Here is a 21764-nt window from a genome sequence, read left to right on the forward strand (position 1 = left end):
TAATAACGAGTAAGTGAGGCTGGCCTCAGTAAGGCCGTTAGGTGAGCGTAAGCCTGCTGCAATTAGTGACAGGAGAACTTTAGTTATTTGAATGGCGGTTACCAATCCTGGTCTCGAGTATTCGGGAATGGACTAAGGAAGAGATAATAAAAGGAGTCGAGTCTAAAACATCAGGAGGGGACATTGTTATTCCTATCTGTCTAAGTTGTATTCTAGAATTACCACACTGCGAAAGGTAGAATGCCATTTCCGTAAATACGAACTGTGCATTATGTTATGTAGGTTGTCTCTCCGTTCTATAGGAATTACTCCTTAAATTCTATTATTGATACGGTTGTGCCTGCATTGCTTTGTATTGTGCCTAGAGGATTACTGACCTAAGGATTTAGTTAGTGAGAGTTTTATGGTTTTCAAGTCTCCAAAAAAACTCCAGTTGGTCTTCTAAAAAACTATGCAGTTCAAACCCTATGGTGATCTAAGCTTGGTAACGCAGAATAGCTGGAGGTCCAGGGTATTGTGGCTAATAGTGGCCTTGGACAGAGACCAGGACTGGCAGCATTGGCAGGCCAGGCCAATGTCAATCTCAAAATAAGTCTCAACTATCATTTTTAATAATACAAACAAGTAGGAGGACCATTAATGGTCAGGAAGTCCAAAAATGAATTGGGAAGCTCATATAAGTTTGCATTTCTCTGGTTGTGTCACACAAGTTGAACACTCTTTCTCCGGTGTCTATGGGTGATTTAATTCTATGTCTGCAGCATACCATCTTAGTTTCTCTGTATAAGCGCACATGCCGTTGGCTAGAACTATATGCAGGACCAGTGGCAGGGAGGGAGGCAGCAGGCCAGGATTAAAGGATTTCCTTATCTCTGGGTACACCTTGCAAACAGCAGCATACTGATTATGGATAACATTCAATCCTGGCCCTGCTGACTTGTTGAAGGTTAAATAAAATGTATATTCTTATTAGATGTTTGTCAAAAAACCTGATTTCCAAGTTTACCATTGCTGATCCACAGCATACAGAGGTCGTCCCCCAATGCAGAACATGCGGTACACATGCGTATCCTGGTTAATCATGCAGACCTGTTGTGAGTAATACCATGTGCCAGATTGGAGGACAGAAACAGAGCCTCATTATATGAGACTGCTTGGTTTGATGGGATTTAATAGGATGGAGATGACGACTACCTGTACGCACAGAACCCATGCATCAGCTTCTATGGAACCACATCGTATACTAGATACATTCATAGAGTCTGCTGTGTGTAAGCTAATCCAGTACGTCCCTATGGTGGTGGCCTCCACACCAATGTCGTTTATTAATACTGTACCTGGGGGCCCCTTTAAGCCTTGAAGAACATTTCTACCAGTACAGTGTTAATACATGGATACAGCCTGCAGATATACAGAAACACAGAATTTGGGATTCTTAAAAAAGGATCCCTATAAGCATTTTTCATGGCCCCAAAATTGAGGACCATGGTGCTTTGAGGCAAGGAGCCAAGTTCAAGCTCTTCCTAATCTTGCTGTCTTCACACAATATATGTTCTGCGAGCTTTCTATAGTTGAAAACCCACCGTACATACGCTGGAAATACGCAGTGGCCAAATCTGAACCATTGTTTTCAGTGTTTTTCCTGGCCCCATTGAAAACAATGGGCGAGGCGTTCCTTGGGAACGCCCAAAGATAGGCTTTAATGCAACTTTTTCCTGCATCGCGATGCGGGAAAAAACCCCCTCATGTATATGACCCCATTCAAATGAATGGGATTCATGTTCGGGCAAGATCTGTGCGTCTCGCAACATGCAAATCTCGTGCGATTTTTCTCGGCTGTGTGAAAGCGGCCGAAATAATGCAGATTTGGCCATGGTTTTTATTGTAGATCTGCTGCCGATTTTAACCCTTGTATTTCAAGACTTGAAATCCGCAGCATAAATGGGCATGTCCCGGATTTAGAATCTGCAGTGTTATTCAATAACGCTGCAGAACTGTTCTGCACCATGTGAAGGAGCTTTTAGAAATCCCCCCATGTATAGGAAGTGCTGTGGGATTTCTGCATTATTCACACTGCGTGAAGACGGTCTGCGGGTGCGAGCGCACAGTGGGATCTAACCCATGTTCTGCGTGGATTCCGAATCTATGTCTAAGTCGTGTCGTTTGTCATTTGAGCTCTGTGAATGGGCAAAATCCGCCTCTGAAATTCCCAATACGGTTCCGCTCCGTGTTAGGGCTTAAACAGACGAACGTGTTTTAGTCTCCTTATGCGACCGTGAAAATCCGCATTTGATTCTGCTTTGTGCACGTACCCTAAGCTCTGGGCAAGACCGTGCTGGGTGCCATAAGGGAGTGATCACACGTTGCTGATTGGCTACGGATTTTGGAGCTGATTTTGGTACAGATCTGCAGCAAATCAGCAATGAATCAACGCACCCTCTATGGCAGTTTTTTACTTTTAAGCCCACCTCCCAGACTTGTTGCCAGAAGGGTCTTATGTTGCAGTACTAATCTGAAAACTGCTAAATTGCTCTTTCATTAACAATGGTGGGGCTCTGAGTGACAATAACAAGTCCACTTTCAAATATCATAACTGTGTATATGAAACTGTTAAGGACTCTGTTAAGAAATGGTAACCCAATTAACATATCTAAATTATGACCATCGCAGCACAGGTATAGCAGGCCATTGGAGTGGAATGATGGAGAAGAGGCAGCAGGTTAGCAGGGTAGCCTTCACTGCATTCATTGCCCCTCTTATAATACAATTCTCTTGTATTCCTGTGGTTAGTCAGGCATAAATGAGGTATGTGCATGGGTGGGTTACTAAACGCAGAGAACATGCCTTACACCCTGTTCTATAATAATGAGAGGTGGATTAGAGCTCAACATTAATGGACGTTTATGCAAAACGGGTGCAGAGGGAAAGAGATGTAACAGTGCAAACCTTGTCGGCCCCGGCAGGTTATGGCAGCTTATAAGCTCAGCTTCACCACGGAATCTCAATTAAATGAAATATTGATATTTAGCCTATGGGATATGACATGTGTATGGATATTACATAGAGGGGGTCCAATACTTTCTCCTGTCTCTTACCTATTAATTTAATGGGTGGTTTCTGTATTTGAGAAGGAGGTGCAGTAAGATTCACACTCAGTGCCAGAAGAATGATCTAGTTGACCAATGGTCTAGTCACCACAGGATGACCATGGGTGTCAGACCTCCCTTGTTAGGCTAGTATGGGCTTTACTGCTGGAAGCCATAGAAAACTTGAATGTTATGCATTGATATAACCACAAAGGTATATCTTGAGGGTCATGAGGACCTGCCCCGACACCTGAGCTTGATGAGTTTGTTTCACCACAAGTAATGATGCCACCTTACATGGGATACATATACACTATAGGATGAATGATATATATATGTAGTGTGGTATTTCCATCTAGCATATTTATATCATGGTATCTCCCAGCGCTTCCATCAAGGCGATTCTGATAAATAACGGGACCAAATTGGTGATGCAATCTCTGCATCTGCTAGACACACTAATATGGGGTCCTAAGACATGATGAGTGTGGAGTGGATATTAAAGGTTTGTCTGATTTGGAAAACCCAATTTGAAGTACTGTATTCTTTTAAAGGAGTTGGGCCAGGATTGAAAATTATTGCTTGAACTTGGCTCTCCAGCGGTCCCATTGAAATTTATGGATCTGTCATGCATATATGCGACCTTTGCTGCCCACACTTCAAAAACACACTAGAGCTTTGTTCTTGGGACTGGTGGTGGTCCCACCGGTCGGACTCCCACTGATCTGAAAGTTATTTCTTATCCTGTGAATTCTGGCAGAACCCCTTTAACCCTTTGCAATCCAATTTCGGATTCAGGGTTTCCTAGGGGGCTTTCTCTTTCTGCCATTATACAATGGCGCCATCTGCTGGCTAGAGCCAGTACTGCAGTCTTTGACATGCCAGAGAGGCCCCCGACAACAGAGCAGCCAGTAATATACAATAAGAATACCCTGCCGGACGTCTTCTGACATTGGAGCTGTACAGCCTTCAATCAGAATGTCTTTAGACGTGAGACAGTGGATTGGAAAGGGTTAAAGGGGTTGTCTGGTGAGAAAATTTACATTGAAATCGGCTCAGTCCTGTGCAAAACTTTTTAAAAAGTCACAATCACCACACCTGATCCTCTGCAACCATCAAGGCACAGGGTCATGTGACTGCTGCAGCCGATTACTGACTGATCCTAAGTTACACACAGCCAATAACTGGCTGCAGTAGTCACATGTCCCTGTGATGGGACATCATTGCTGGAGCCGGATGAATAGTGCAGCGGGGACCAGGGACCATTGGAACAGCTGCTGCGGAGAATCTGGTAATGTATGCCTTTTTAATGTTTTTACAAAGGGCTGATTAGCTTTCAATTTAATTTTTTCTTACCAGACTAACCCTTTAAAGGGTTGTCCAGCTGTAAACTACTAATGGCCTGTCCTCAGGATGGGTGATCAATAGTAGATCAGTGGGGGGGTCACCACTCGGGATTCCCGGAGATCAGCTGTGCCCCGGGCTAGTGCACTACTGAGTGGATCTGATTTCTGAAGGAAGCAGACAGCTCCATTCCTTCTGCAGTGGCTCGGTCTAGTATTACATGCAAAGTTCCCATTTACTTTGACTTACCATCAATAGTTTACAACTGGGCAACCCCTTTAAGGAGTTAAGAGTGGAGATAGGGTCCACAAAGAGTGTCTGCCACTTTGAAAGAATCTAATGGACAGCCCATTGATTTTAAAGGGAACTGTGAAATGCTTATTTTTTTCCTGCGGGGGTGCTGCAGGCGAGATGAACACTTTAGACCTATCAACAGATTACAGCTTTTTACTGGGGAATTCAGCAGCAAGACCCCCTGTGATAGTATAATGGTCAAGGGACTCTTCTAATAAGGAACCCCTTCAACTTTTATCTAGGCAGTAACTATTGTTTACCCCGGTAGCTCATACTGATGCATTATCTTTACATGTTTATATGCATATTACAGTGTACGAGACTTGTAGGGTTATTACTAAGGAGCTAGCGACCATAGTACTCATAGGATCATCTTCCTCTACTGTCTGTTACAATTTTACTCTAAATGCGCCATGATTGCATTTTATTTTAAAAGGTTGAAATGAAGGAGGGAGGATCAGATGGTATCATTCCAATGACTAGATTCTAAGACTAAGTGGAGACATACAGGAATTCCTGTATGTGCTGGAAAACAAACAGAAAAAAATGGAATTTACCCAACAAAACTCCTAGAGAGGAAAAGAGAGAATCCAGCAACAAGGAGACAAAGAGAGAGCTTATAATCAGTGACATGCAGACACAATTCCCACAATGCAATGACTCAACAGCAGCACAGAGTGCTTTCAGCATAGACATACAGTTTATTTATCTACAAATATACATAGAATTATATTTCATTTAATGACAAATCAGCTACGTTATGCAAAGACGAGGAAGCAGGGGATATATATATCAGTGCCTCGGACTCTGGGTAAGCTGGTTGAGAACCATTGTGGCTTTTTTTGGTGGCCACATTGGTTGTCACCTAGCTTTTCTAGAAACATTTAGCAAATTAATAGCTAAATAAAGTTTTTAACAATTCAATTCAGGATCTTATTTTGAAGTTTTATGAATGTGATATTTATTAAAGGAACTGACTAATACACTGCAGTATACCCAGTGCAGGGCTGTAGGGGTGGAACGTGACAAGTGCTAGGCTCCGCCCCCCAGAACTTGCACTAGGGGGCGGAGCCTAGCACAGTGAAGAATATTTGTGCAGCGTCCCTTTAAGTGTGCAGCACACTCGACTATTATAACACACAGCAAGTGATACAATAACCCAGTGCACATAGAGAACAGCAGAAGGAACTGCTTTACCTAGAGAAATGTTTGTAGTACGCTGGTATGCAGCGTTTGCAGCTATAGGCCTACAGGGGGCAGCAGCTAATCATACAGTAAACATTGTGATATAAGTAATAACATGTCTATTATTTTTGCTGATAGAATTGTAGATACGTCAGACACTTCCAGGGGTCGCTCAGTCTCATTTAAGTAAAGCTTATCTATTGTATAATTAAAGGGGTTGTCTGGGACTTTTATCATTGATGACCTATTATTGATCGGTGGGGGTCCGTCACTCTGGATCCCCACCGATCAGCTGATTCCCGGCCTGCTATCAGGGCAGACAGCGCTGTAAGCAGATAGCGCTGACTGTATAGCAGCATGCTGGTTTGGTAATGCAGACACAGCTTCCATTGAATTCAACGGGCGCTGTGCCTATAGTACCAAACCGGACCGCTGCTATGTTGACAGCACTATCTGCTTCCAGTGCTGTCTTCACTGACAGTGGGCCCGGCTATCAGCTGATCAGTGAGGATCCCAAGTGATGGATCCCACCAATCAACTATTGATGACTTATCCTGAGGATAGGTCATCAATAGTAAAAATCAGTAAAAGTTGAGGAAATAGTCCTGCAGCTGTCCACCATCATTTGCTTTACGCTCTCACCACTTTAAAGTCCCTGTATGGAAACGTTGGGGATATCTACATGTTAACAATTCAGTAACACTGGACACTGATCTGGTCTGTTGTAACAGTATCCACTCCGCAGCAGAACTTTCTTCCTAGTTCTAAACATTTGTGACAATGTACAGTATTAGTGCGGTTACAATCTATCAGCCTTGGCGTATGTATGCATCTCTTAGGCTCAGTGCACACCATGTATATGTTAAGCTCCATTCACCTGATGCAGGCCAAGAGAATGTCCTTTTGGCTTCCGTTAGGGTGGCATGCATTGACATGCCTTTTTTGCAACTGTTTAGGAAAGCGCAGTAGACTGTGTTCTCCTATATACAGTGCCGCTACAAACAAGTATTCTGTGCTGTATACAATAGGACCCCATGGCTGACTATTCCTATACAGTGACGTACTGTAGATCGGAGCCTCCCATTGGTGGTATACATAAGGAACATATACCTACCATAGAAGACTGTGTGCTCAGAGCCTAAAGATGCCCCTAAATTCATGTATTGTACATGGGGGAACGGAAAAAAAGCCGCAGGCAGATACTGGCTTATCTCCAGGGGGTACAAAAACATTGGGCATTGAAATTCAATGTGCCCGATCCTTCTTTACCCTTGACATCATCTGTCGGGGAAAAGGCAGGAGGCCCCCATACACGAGAGCCACCTGCTCCTGCCAAAAGCGGCAGGTCCCGATGACTGTTGCCTAATGTGAATGGGGAGAATGTGAACTGTGCACCACTAGGGATAAGAACTGATGGGAGTCAATAAAATCTGTGTGCAGCGCTGCTGACTGTAATGGTCCTACATGAGTAACAGAAAATAGAATACACTGCTTCCTATTATTGCAAGACTTAATAAAATAGATAAGAAGTTCACGGCTGATAACTGAAAACAACAGCTAGATACCACGAGTGAATGTGTGGGTAATGAAACGGATGTTATTTTGCTAACTGGCGAACTCTCTGTTATGAGATAAAGGATCCGCTCTTCACACCCTTTGTCTTCTATGCAGCAAATAAGGCTCCATAATAGGAATTTCGTCAGTCAGCAAATTTGCTCCTCTCTGAGCTCCGCTCATCTCGACTCGGCGTGATACGTATTTTTTTGTTATGATATTACTCATCTGCAATCTTTGCTACATTTAAGGTTGAGGTTTGAAATGGAGCATAAAATACTTACGAGAAGGCGAAAGCCACTAGTGCGCCACTAACGACAATGAAATCTAGAATATTCCACAGATCCCGAAAATATGAACCGGAGTGAAGGATCAGTCCCAAGTCAATCATCTGCAGGAGTAAAGACACATTGTGGTAATCACACCAACTGTAAATGTCTGGAAACTGATATGATAACGAGTGACCTTCAGAGATGCAGCATCCATGTCCTGGAAAACGCTTTTAAAATTTGGTTTGCTGTCAGTGAATGGAAACACTTTCATTTATATCCGATGGCTAAAAACACCTCGAAGGCCGCGGTCAGACAAGCAATTTTTTTTACGCACGCCTATGTGCAAAACAGAAGTGCCAAATCCAACACATGCCAGATGTCCCCTGTTGACTATAATGGGGTCCGCCTGGCTTCAGGCACGCCCTGCAGTATTTTATCGGACAAAATAGCTTAGCATTCTGCGCTAATTTGTGGAGCATCTTGTGCCAAATCTGCACTGTAGGCTCCGTATTCAAATCACAGGCTCTGATAGGAAATAATGGTCGATGCCTAAACCAGAATTGCCCCAAAACAAGACATGCTGTGATTTTTCTACCTTGGACTATCACTTCGAGAGAAAACAGCCCTGATGAACAAGCAGATTTAAATCAATGTGTTCTTTTCAATATCATAATCGGATGAAACTTGGGTGTGGAAATCGCCCATCTGAATACAGTCTTAGGCCTCATTCGCACAAGCGTTTTGCGCAAATACGTTGGCTGAAAATCGCGACCATGTGAAGCATTGGATTCGGGCACGTGAAAAAAATCGGGCTGTCAAAAGGAGAACATCGGCAACAATTTTCGGTCGCAGATTTTTCACGCTTTGTGATATAGATTTTAACCTATCTATCGTCAAAAAACGCTGGAAACTTCCATAGACTCCTAGATTCCTACGGGAGCTGAAAAGGAGGAAGAGGAAAGGAGTTTACCTGCATCCGGAAAAAAAGACAGCTGCCACTATTTAAGCTACTAGAAGTCATTCCGAGAATTTCTGCCAACCAATGAAATTCCGCGCTGCAGTGTATTTTTCCCACGATATGCCCATGTGAATGGACGAGAAAACACTAATTAAGCTCAGGATTTGATCACGGCTATTCTTCATTCATGCGATTTTACGGCGCGTGTGAGTCGCTCGTGTGAATGAGACCTCAGATGGATCATCCTGAAACTGAAATATTAGCCTCCACTTGTATCACTCTGGCATTTCTAGCCTACTTCTGGGCATGCGCAGAAGACAAAACGGATCTATTAAAGGGGTTGTCCCGCGCCGAAACGGGTTTTTTTTTTTTTCAACCCCCCCCCCGTTCGGCGCGAGACAACCCCGATGCAGGGACCTACAGAAAGCTTACCGGAGCGCTTACCTTAATCCCCGCGCTCCGGTGACTTCTATACTTACCTGTGAAGATGGCCGCCGGGATCCTCTGCCTCCGTGGACCGCAGCTCTTCTGTGCGGTCCATTGCCGATTCCAGCCTCCTGATTGGCTGGAATCGGCACGTGACGGGGCGGAGCTACACGGAGCTACACGGAGCCCCATAGAGAACAGGAGAAGACCTGGACTGCGCAAGCGCGGCTAATTTGGCCATCGGAGGGCGAAAATTAGTCGGCACCATGGAGACGAGGACGCTAGCAACGGAGCAGGTAAGTAAAAAACTTTTTATAACTTCTGTATGGCTCATAATTAATGCACAATGTATATTACAAAGTGCATTAATATGGCCATACAGAAGTGTATAGACCCACTTGCTGCCTCGGGACAACCCCTTTAAATGGTACGAATTACGGACGCAAACATAAGGCTTAATGTTTGCATCCAATCTCCATTGACAACAATGTTAAAGAAAGCCAGAAGGTTACTTTCCATCAGGTTTCATTTTCTTAATGGAGTTACCAGCGCGGCGAACTATGCTACTGCCTTGTGGAAAAGAAACAGAAACCTGACAGAATCGGCATACACTAAAGTAAACTGCGAGCTCGAAAAGCCCACTGAACCAATGGGAAATTAAAGGAAAATGTTTGTTTTTCGTTTTCCTGTTCCTATGACGGAGAGGAAAAATGGAAACCCCCCAAAGATGTGAGCAGAGCCTCATGTGGACTAAAAGCTTACTACAACAGTATCTAGTCCACACAATCCGCTCTGAGCCAAACACTCTGGACTCCAGACTGATACAATTAGGTTGGTTTCAGATCTGTGCCTGGGGTTCTGCTTTCCTGCTCCGTTCGGGAATTAGAAAAAGGGAATCCCCGCAGAATAACGGCTCCATCTCTGGTTGGAACAGCGCTGGACAGACCCCATTAACCATAATGGGGTCTGTCCGCTTTCTGCCTAGCTGTCCGGCTTTTGGACAGAAGAAAAAGTCGGATCCGTGATAGAACCTCTGACAAGAGGTTCCGACGCAGATGTGAGACTGTCCTCGCTGTACTGCACTGATACAATGTAACAAGCTACCAGGACTGGAGAGAGAATTGTGTTTCTAGACTGGATACAATTGTATCAGACCCTCAGCTGCGAGCGTTCCGATTTCATTATGGTGATGCAATTGGCAGCCATTTTTATGTTTGAACCAACATTCATGCTCATTAATTTGCTATAAAGTACTGAAATTACTAATGGGCTTATAAATAATTAATGAGATCTCGTAATTAGTGCTTTTAAAGAGTACTTTTTGCACTGGAAAAAAAATGTCTGTCTCCGCTGTATGTAGATGGCGGGGGGCGCTCTTCAGCTCAAGTACAGAATACATTAGTTCACATGATTAGATTAAGTCACCGTCATCCGCAATGTTTTGTAGTAGGGGAGTTCACAAAATTTTCAAACACTGAGTAATATTTGATGATGTTTCGTTATGTTAATTAGCAAATGTGTGAAGTAACGGACTCCCAGAAATGCTGAGCTTTTAATTAGTCAGTTGAAATGACAATGCAGTATAAATGTTAATGAAGTTATACAGGGAGAATGGCGGTGAGGTGTCACTTCACTATGAATGTACTCTAAAATGAGTCACTACAGGACACTCCATCCATCTAACAGCAGCAATCTAATCCAATAACACTACATCCTACCATGGGGGAGGGGTGGTCAATTGGCACAGTAAACATTAAGGCGGTCCTCTGCTTCCTCATAACCGAGGCCTGTGACTGTCCTTACCTTGATCACCATCTCAAAGGTGAAAACCCCTGTGAAGATGTAATCCATGTATTTCAGCACCTGAAATGAGAATGACATCAGCTGAGGAGGGGAATCCGTTACACTCAGCATATACAGAGTATAGTAGTAGTTATATTCTTGTACATAGGGGCAGTATTATAGTAGTTATATTCTTCTACATAGGGATAGTATTATAGTAGTTATATTCTTGTACATAGGGGGCAGTATTATAGTAGTTATATCCTTGTACATAGGAGGCAGTATTATAGTAGTTATATTCTTGTACATAGGGGGCTGTATTATAGTAGTTATATTCTTGTACATAGGGGCAGTATTATAGTAGTTATATTCTTGTATATAGGGGGTAGTATTATAATAGTTATATTCTTGTACATAGGGGGCAGTATTATAGTAGTTATATTCTTGTATATAGGGGGCAGTATTATAGTAGTTATATTCTTGTATTAAGGGGGTAGTATTATAATAGTTATATTCTTGTACATAGGGGGCAGTATTATAGTAGTTATATTCTTGTACATAGGGGGCTGTATTATAGCAGTTATATTCTTGTACATAGGGGCAGTATTATAGTAGTTATATTCTTGTATATAGGGGGTAGTATTATAATAGTTATATTCTTGTACATAGGGGGCAGTATTATAGTAGTTATATTCTTGTATATAGGGGGCAGTATTATAGTAGTTATATTCTTGTATATAGGGGGTAGTATTATAATAGTTATATTCTTGTACATAGGGGGCAGTATTATAGTAGTTATATTCTTATACATAGGGGGCAGTATTATAGTAGTTATATTCTTGTATATAGGGGGTAGTATTATAGTAGTTATATTCTTGTACATAGGAGGCAGTATTATAGTAGTTATATTCTTGTATATAGGGGGCAGTATTATAGTAGTTATATTCTTGTACATAGGAGGCAGTATTATAGTAGTTATATTCTTGTACATAGGGAGCAGTATTATAGTAGTTATATTCTTGTACATAGGAGGCAGTATTATAGTAGTTATATTCTTGTACATAGGGAGCAGTATTATAGTAGTTATATTCTTGTACATAGAGGGCAGTATTATAGTGGTTATATTCTTGTACATAGGGGCAGTATTATAGTTGTTATATTCTTGTACATAGGAGGCAGTATTATAGTAGTTATATTCTTGTACATAGGGGACAGTGTTATACTAGTTATATTCTTGTACATAGGGGACAGTGTTATACTAGTTATATTCTTGTACATAGGAGACAGTATTATAGTAGTTATATTCTTGTACACAGGGGACAGTATTATAGTAGTTATATTCTTGTACATAGGGAGCAGTATTATAGTAGTTATATTCTTGTACATAGGAGGCAGTATTATAGTAGTTATATTCTTGTACATAGGGAGCAGTATTATAGTAGTTATATTCTTGTACATGGAGGGCAGTATTATAGTAGTTATATTCTTGTACATAGGGGGCAGTATTATAGTAGTTATATTCTTGTACATAGGGAGCAGTATTATAGTAGTTATATTCTTGTACATAGGGGCAGTATTATAGTAGTTATATTCTTGTACATAGGAGGCAGTATTATAGTAGTTATATTCTTGTACATAGAGGGGCAGTATTATAGTAGTTATATTCTTGTACATAAAGGGGCAGTATTATAGTAGTTATATTCTTGTACATAGGAGGCAGTATTATAGTAGTTATATTCTTGTACATAGGAGGCAGTATTATAGTAGTTATATTCTTGTACATAGGGGCAGTATTATAGTAGTTATATTCTTGTACATAGGGAGCAGTATTATAGTAGTTATATTCTTGTACATAGGAGGCAGTATTATAGTAGTTATATTCTTGTACATAGGAGGCAGTATTATAGTAGTTACATTCTTGTACATAGGGGACAGTGTTATAGTAGTTATATTCTTGTACATAGGGAGCAGTATTATAGTAGTAATATTCTTTTACATAGGGGGCAGTATTATAGTAGTTATATTCTTGTACATAGGAGCAGTATTATAGTAGTTATATTCTTGTACATGGAGGGCAGTATTATAGTAGTTATATTCTTGTACATAGGGGGCAGTATTATAGTAGTTATATTCTTGTACATAGGAGGCAGTATTATAGTAGTTACATTCTTGTACATAGGGGGCAGTATTATAGTAGTTATATTCTTGTACGTAGGAGCAGTATTATAGTAGTTATATTCTTGTACAAAGGAGGCAGTATTATAGTAGTTATATTCTTGTACATAAGAGCAGTATTATAGTAGTTATATCCTTGTACATAGGGAGCAGTATTATAGTAGTTATATTCTTGTACATAGGAGGCAGTATCATAGTAGTTATATTCTTGTATATAGGAGGGCAGTATTATAGTAGTTATATTCTTGTACAAAGGAGGCAGTATTATAGTAGTTATATTCTTGTACATAAGAGCAGTATTATAGTAGTTATATCCTTGTACATAGGGAGCAGTATTATAGTAGTTATATTCTTGTACATAGGAGGCAGTATCATAGTAGTTATATTCTTGTATATAGGAGGGCAGTATTATAGTAGTTATATTCTTGTACATAAGAGCAGTATTATAGTAGTTATATTCTTGTACATAGGAGCAGTATTATAGTAGTTATATTCTTGTACATAGGGGTAGCATTATAGTAGTTATATTCTTGTACATAAGGAGCAGTATTATAGTAGTTATATTCTTGTACATAGGGGGCAGTATTATAGTAGTTATATTCTTGTATATAGGGGGCAGTATTATAGTAGTTATATTCTTGTACATAGGGAGCAGTATTATAGTAGTTATATTCTTGTACATAGGGGGCAGTATTATAGTAGTTATATTCTTGTACATAGGAGGCAGTATTATAGTAGTTATATTCTTGTACATAGGAGGCAGTATTATAGTAGTTATATTCTTGTACATAGGGGGCAGTATTATAGTAGTTGTAGTCTTATACATAGGAGGCAGTATTATAGTAGTTATATTCTTGTACATAGGGAGCAGTATTATAGTAGTTATATTCTTGTACATAGGGAGCAGTATTATAGTAGTTATATTCTTGTACATAGGAGCAGTATTATAGTAGTTATATTCTTGTACATAGGGGGCAGTATTATAGTAGTTATATTCTTGTACATAGGGAGCAGTATTATAGTAGTTATATTCTTGTACATAGGGGGCAGTATTATAGTACTTATATTCTTGTACATAGGGGGCAGTATTATAGTAGTTATATTCTTGTACATAGGAGCAGTATTATAGTAGTAATATTCTTGTACATAGGAGCAGTATTATAGTAGTTATATTCTTGTACATAGGGGGCAGTATTATAGTAGTTATATTCTTGTACGTAGGAGCAGTATTATAGTAGTTATATTCTTGTACAAAGGAGGCAGTATTATAGTAGTTATATTCTTGTACATAGGAGGCAGTATTATAGTAGTTATATTCTTGTATATAGGAGGGCAGTATTATAGTAGTTATATTCTTGTACATAGGGAGCAGTATTATAGTAGTTATATTCTTGTACATAGGAGGCAGTATTATAGTAGTTATATTCTTGTATATAGGAGGGCAGTATTATAGTAGTTATATTCTTGTACATAAGAGCAGTATTATAGTAGTTATATCCTTGTACATAGGGAGTAGTATTATAGTAGTTATATTCTTGTACATAGGAGGCAGTATTATAGTAGTTATATTCTTGTATATAGGAGGGCAGTATTATAGTAGTTATATTCTTGTACATAAGAGCAGTATTATAGTAGTTATATTCTTGTACATAGGGGGCAGTATTATAGTAGTTATATTCTTGTACATAGGAGCAGTATTATAGTAGTTATATTCTTGTACATAAGACCAGTATTATAGTAGTTATATTCTTGTACATAGGGGGCAGTATTATAGTAGTTATATTCTTGTACATAAGAGCAGTATTATAGTAGTTATATTCTTGTACATAGGGGGCAGTATTATAGTAGTTATATTCTTGTACATAGGGGGCAGTATTATAGTAGTTATATTCTTGTACATAGAAGGCAGTATTATAGTAGTTATATTCTTGTACATAAGAGCAGTATTATAGTCGTTATATTCTTGTACATAGGGGCAGTATTATAGTAGTTATATTCTTGTACATAAGAGCAGTATTATAGTAGTTATATTCTTGTAGATAGGGGGCAGTATTATAGTAGTTATATTCTTGTACATAGAGGGTAGTATTATAGTAGTTATATTCTTGTACATAGGGGCAGTATTATAGTAGTTATATTCTTGTACATAGGGAGCAGTATTATAGTAGTTATATAGTTATATTATCGCGTACATATGCTTTAGAGGAGTACCTACGTCATTACGAGGGGCATCAGCTTGAACAGGATCTTCTGCCGCCAGTGCTATGCTACTTAGTGCAATCACCATCAGTATAACCATTTCAAAGTAGCGCATATTGACAATGTAATGACACAAGCGACGAACTCTGTCAGAGTAAAAAAACAAAGGCATTTATCCTTATAAGTTCATGTGGAAGATGATAGATAGATTAGATAACTCTATCAAGATATTTTGGTTAATCAAATAGACATCACTAGCCTATGTAAAGACATTATTCCTCAAAATGTAAAGCAAATGATCTGACAGTGATAGCATAAGTCAACACGCTGGATTCCACTAATCTGCTCTTGGGGGTCACTAAATAATATATGGTAAGGCTTTCACTAGAAAACACAGTTTTGAGGTCTTGTTAAAATGACAATGACATGGATCAAGAACACTGAAACGCTGACAAATGGAAATCTAGAATGATGTGAGGTTGACAATTTAGGTTTTATAACATTAGCTTATGGCCCTTTTACACGGGCCGACAGTCAGGTAAATGACTGCAAGAGCGCTGATGTCACTGTTAAGGTCGTTAGCACTCTTGCAGAGGGTTTACACCGACAGACTTCACAGCTGGATTGCAGGCTTCTCGCTTAGCACTGCACAAATATTACTCAAATTCATTTGACACTTGAGGGATCTAGCACATTGACATTTTAAGGTACATATACTGTAATGCTGTACAGACAGTCAAAACCAACAATGTAAACAATTATAGGTTTCTCAGTGTACCAGACACAAGGAAAGTCATGCAACAAAGGAAAAAAAATACTTTGTGTAGAAATACATAGCACTCCAATAAGTAATCAGCTAAAGAACGTATCCAAACACCACAAAGGATCTAGAGTTTTCCTTTCTTTTAGGGTACAAGGATACTAAGACGCTTGCCAATGTTAAGCTGACACCTGAGGACAAATGAAGATAGTGCATTGATACCTAGAACAATAAAACACTGGGTTCCTGGTACTTACGGATTGGTGGAACTGAAGATGAACATGGAGCTGTACGGCAGGATCTGCTTTGGCCCATTCTTCGTCAGGTCCTCTGCCTCCATCTCCTTTTTCTCTTCAGATTTCACCTCAAACTCCACATTATTTACTTAAAAGAAACAAGTGTAATATGACAATGTTAAAGGGACAATAAACCTAAAAAAGGAACAGGAAAAAAGAGCAGAAAGTAACCCCTTGATGTCCATCTACAGGATCAGCACTATAGCAGAAGTCTGGCAAAAGAACATGGGGATCACCTCCTCAATTATGAATAGGGAATAAATAGGAGCAAGATGGTGGCAAAGTGGTGCTGCTTAATTACCCTAATTTTGTAATTGAACATCACACAATAGGAGGAGGGTTTCTGCTGTGGAAAGCTGCCCACCACCTGGATATCTATAACAAAATCAAGAAGAGCGCTTCCTGTGCGGGTACCTTGAAAAAGTGAAAGACAGAAGCCGATGGGATTCCCAACGTATAAGGCTGTGCATGCTGAAGGCTCACCTCAATGAGCAGTCAACTAGTGGGATGGAAACAGGAGAAATAACCAGCGCTGCTGATAGGCACCGGCAGTGGCAGAAGCTCATGTAGCCTTATTGGGCTACGCGTTTCAGTATCAAAATCATTACTTCCTTTGGCCTGGCAAGTAGCTTTATTGGGAAGGTACCATTTCGATACTGAAACTCATTGCTCAATAAAGCTACCCGTCGACATGAGCTTCTGCCACTGCCTGTGTCTATCAGCAGCGCCAGTTATTTCTCCTGTTCCCATCCCATTTGTTTCCCACCCAGATGTAGTCGTGATCTGAAGTTTTTGAGATGCGTTCTGGGATACACATTCTGTTTTAGCACCCTGATCTATCCTAGTCAAGTCTTCTTTTTAGATATTAAGTCTCTCTTTAATTATACAGGGTACACGCAGTATTGGATGCTGTCCCTTCAGTGGTCTCCAGGACAGTGACTTGAGATTTCCTCAGACGCAGAATGTTGGAAACACCTTGTTTTCTCACGGCCCCGTATAAACGATTGATTCGTTACGTTGGAAAGTGTGCATGTAATGTTATATGAGATATTGTAAGGTCTTTTTAATTAAATGAGAATCTGGTTGACTTTGAAGGCCGGGTGTTGTAGGAAGCTGCATTAATGGACTGTCCTTGGCTAAGTTTTATGTTATATTCTCTTGACTCACCATGACTGGGAAACAAATATTCCTTGTGCCAAGGGTGCTGGTGTTTTATTGTAGACAAACATGACTACGTCAGAAGTCACTTGACGCCAGAAGCTCTTTAGACTTGAACTCACTCAATAAAATGTCACCTTTTATGACCCAAGTAAATTCATCTGTGAAGTATATATCCTAAAAGAGCGATCTTAATATCAAACCATGACTTCCGCACTAGGAGGCTGGATGTTGCCGGAGTCATCCTGACTGCTGTCTGGGCGTAGGCGGAATGCTTCGTGCTATATAGCATTGGGACCTTGTCCACAAAGTGTATTAAAAGATGGTTTCTTTGTACATATTTTTGTCTGTATTGGGTCCATATATCTTTTTAAGGTGTTGTCAGACAAAACAGCATACCCCTTTCCAGAATGCAGGACCCAGGGCGATCAGTTGTTCCGCTCTCTACACCTTTGGCAAGCAATCAGCTAATCTTGCTGGGGGATGCCACAGCCACCCTCATATATTTTTTCTGGAGTGGCCATGTGAGTTGAAATCTACAGAGTGAGGCAAAAGTCTGGACGCACCCATTTAACTGAGGTACTAATGAGAAAAGTGACTTAAGTATTAATTGGGAGGGAGGCTGCATTTTGGTGGAGGAGATGTTTTCAGTCGCCATTTTGAGCCCCGCCATATTGAATTCAGCTTAGGTTTTCAAATGGGAAGGGGGGGGGGAGTCATGTGATATAGAAGTCTTGGCTAGAATTTACTCAGAAACACACTGGAAGTGTCAGTATCGCCTTATCTTTACTTGTTTAGGAGTTAAGCAAGGGCAAAGTTAATAAATTGGTAATATTGCAAGACAGCTATTTACATGTCTGTCCTGTAATAACAGGACCACAGAAGGTCTGTCAGAAAAGTTGCCATTCTTACTGGGCTGATCTCCATTTTTGGGTCCTAAAGGAGAGTCTCAAGCAGGGAATACTGATCTAGGGTGTTTCTATGCCCTAATAGAGCACATGGACAGGGGTTGTGCCCTAATAGAGCACATGGACAGGGGTTGTGCCCTAATAGAGCACATGGACAGGGGTTGTGCCCTGATAGAGCACATGGACAGGGGTTGCGCCCTAATAGAGCACATGGACAGGGGTTGTGCCCTAATAGAGCACATGGACAGGGGTTGTGCCCTAATAGAGCACATGGACAGGGGTTGTGCCCTAATAGAGCACATGGACAGGGGTTGTGCCCTAATAGAGCACATGGACAGGGGTTGTGCCCTAATAGAGCACATGGACAGGGGTTGTGCCCTAATAGAGCACATGGACAGGGGTTGTGCCCTCATAGAGCACATGGACAGGCAATTGCGCCCTCATAGAGCACATGGACAGGCAATTGCCCTCATAGAGCACATGGACAGGCAATTGCTGAACCACTTGCCAGAATCTTTAAAAATTTCTAGAGAACAGAAGAAGTCCCAGAAGATTAGAAAGGGGCAAATGTTGTCTCTATGTTCAAAAAAGTGAAGAAGGTGGATCCAGGAAACTACAGGCCTGTGAGCCTGACTTCTATACTGGGAAAGATGCTTGAACAAATTATTAAACATCATGTATGCAAGTACTTGGATAAGAGTGTAATAATTAACTAGAGCCAGCATGGGATTGTAACAAACAAGTCATATCAGGTGGGGTACCACAAGGCTCTGTCCTAGACCCAGTGTGGTTCAACATGTTTATAAATGATCTGGAAGAAGGAATTGTGGGGAAACTCATCAAATTTGCCGACAGCACAAAGTTAGGTCGGATAGCTAACACTAGAAGAGAGAGGGACAGGATTAAAAAAAAAATCTAAAAAAGCTTGAACAGTGGGCGGCGACTAACAGAATGGTATTTAAGAAGGAGAAATGCAAAGTCCTAAATCTAGGCAAGAAAAATGAAAAAAGCACATACAGAATGCGAGGAATTAAGCTACGCAGCAGCACATGTGTAAAAGACTTGAGTATAGTAATAGATCATAGACTGAACATGAGCAAACAATGTGATGCAGCAGCCAAAAAGGCAAACACAATTCTGGGATGTATTAAGAGAAGCATAAAGTCTAGATCATAGGAGGTAATTATTAGACCTTAGTCAGACCTCATCTGGAATACTGTATTCAGTTCTGGGCATCCTGATTTTAAAAAAAAGACATAGACAAACTGGAGCAAGTTCAGAGAAGAGCTACCAGGTTGGTGAGCGGTCTGCAAATCATGTCCTATGAGGAACGGTTAAAGGATCTGGGAATATTTAGCTTGCAAAAAAGAAGGCTGAGAGGAGACTTAATAGCTGTCTACAAATATCTGAAGGGCTGTCACAGTGCAGAGGGATCAGCCCTATTCTCATCTGTACAAGGAAAGACTAGAAGCAATGGGATGAAACTGAATGGGGGGAGACACAGACTAGGTATTAGAAAAAAACTTTTTGACAGTGTGAGGGTGAACAATGAGTGGAACAGGTTACCATGGGAGGTGGGGAGTTCTCCTTCAATGGAAATGTTTAAACAGAGGCTGGACAAATATCTGTCTGGGATGATTTAGTGATCCTGCACTGAGCAGGGTGTTGGACCCAATGACTGTGGAGGTCCCTTCCAAATCTAACATTCTGAGATTCCACCTTAAGGACCCATGGGCATATTTTGTGTTCTATTGTAGCCAATTAATTATACACAAAGGCATTTTTAACATAAATCTCTGGTTTGTGTAAAAAAGTCACAGGATGACCTATTCTGGCCCATATCATGGACCAGAATTGGACATGCAATGTTCATTAGTACATGGGTATTAGGCAGATGCAAATTGCACCTGAGAATCTCATTTATGCCTGTGTGAATGGGCCCTAAGGATAGGCCATTGGTGTTAATGTCCCAGAGAACCCCTTTAAGCGGAAACTTGATCAAGACATAATTATAGGGCATTAAGTTGGTGGACATACAGTATTGGGTCTTGTGTCCAAAAGTTCGACTTGGCTTCTACCTTCAAGTTACAGTCTCATCAAGATAACAGTATGAACAATGCAAAAATAATCTCCTTGTAATACTAATTAAAAATATTAAATTCCATTTGTCAAGATGATATAAATAAATGTGTGTGTAAATAAATGCTTTAGAGTTTGGCAAGAGCCCTTTATGCATTAACCTTCAAACCTTTACTGACGTGAGCGTTGTTAAAGATGTACATAAATTAAAGGCTTGGCACAGCAGTGTTGCTGGTGACGGCACTTGCCAGGATCCTATTCTTACTTGGTATAACAGCACTCTCTCCAGGCGGTGCGGTGATGGTTACTGGTATATTAACCATACTGGACCGCTCTGCATGGGGTTGGAACATCCTGTTCACATTCTTCTCATTATCAGCATCTTCTGGCTGCTCTGGTAACTGCTGAAGTCCTCCAATGGGAACATCGGCCTCATTACGGTGGTCCCTGCAGAGAGATAGCTGTTATTATCATGGCTTCCAATGATATGAATATTGAGAAGATGGCAAGAAAACACTGCATAGCGGTATATTGAATTTTAATAACTAAGGTGATAACATAAAATATCTAGCACATGCTGAGAAGAAGACTTTGAAAATGTAACTGCGAGGGATACAGACTGAAGTAAGACAATTTATTATGCTCTGTCACTGCCTGGGCGCAATTCATAATTGGGCTACTTTAAAAACCGCAACATCTGGGTCAGCCTCCTCATAATCTTCAAGCTGGTAAGGCACATGAGATGACTAGTGGCCCAGACTACCTGGAGAGGTGTTAGTTATCTCCTCAGTAAAATCCCCAGAGAGCAGGAATTCTGGATATGTTGACCAGGCCAATCAGACAAAAGATTATTGTGGAATGTTATACTGTACTCATATGTAACCAAATCTGCTAATAGTATGGAATGTGAGTCTACACTCCAATTCCAACCACCTAGTTGAGTGAGACTACTCACTGTCCTTGCTTTTTAGCTATGACATACTCCCATGAGTAGTGATGAGCGAACTTTTGAAAAGTTCGATTTGGCCGTTTCGCCGAACTTTTGCACAATGTTCACTTCAGTCTGAACCAGAAGTCCATCAAAACTTCTAAAACTGGTGTACAACACTATGCTAGAGCCATAAAAGCTCTGTATGACATTCTGAAAGTGTTATACAAGGCTTTTATTGCTCTTAGACAGTGTTATACACCAGTGTTCAGGACCAATGTTGAGCGAACTGAACCAGTAGAACCCTGTTTCGAGTAGAACTTTGTTAAAAACTTGTTACAAGTTTGTGTCGAACTGAAC

At 40.7% G+C, this 21764-nt stretch overlaps 1 protein-coding gene across 1 annotated transcript in view; it reads right to left on the bottom strand.

The window, feature by feature from the left end:
* The window catches only part of CACNA1B (calcium voltage-gated channel subunit alpha1 B), a 362074-nt gene that overhangs the window by 63733 nt on the left and 276577 nt on the right, over positions 1-21764 (bottom strand). Inside the window, exons 21-25 of the mRNA XM_066580423.1 lie at positions 20742-20923; positions 16293-16419; positions 15292-15421; positions 10923-10982; positions 7748-7854 (exon numbers count right to left, since the gene is read on the bottom strand). Of these exons, the coding sequence (XP_066436520.1) occupies positions 7748-7854; positions 10923-10982; positions 15292-15421; positions 16293-16419; positions 20742-20923 (606 nt within the window). The remainder of the gene's footprint in view (positions 1-7747; positions 7855-10922; positions 10983-15291; positions 15422-16292; positions 16420-20741; positions 20924-21764) is intronic.

Source organism: Eleutherodactylus coqui, chromosome 10 (assembly GCF_035609145.1).
Source record: "Eleutherodactylus coqui strain aEleCoq1 chromosome 10, aEleCoq1.hap1, whole genome shotgun sequence".
Lineage (NCBI taxonomy): Eukaryota > Metazoa > Chordata > Amphibia > Anura > Eleutherodactylidae > Eleutherodactylus > Eleutherodactylus coqui.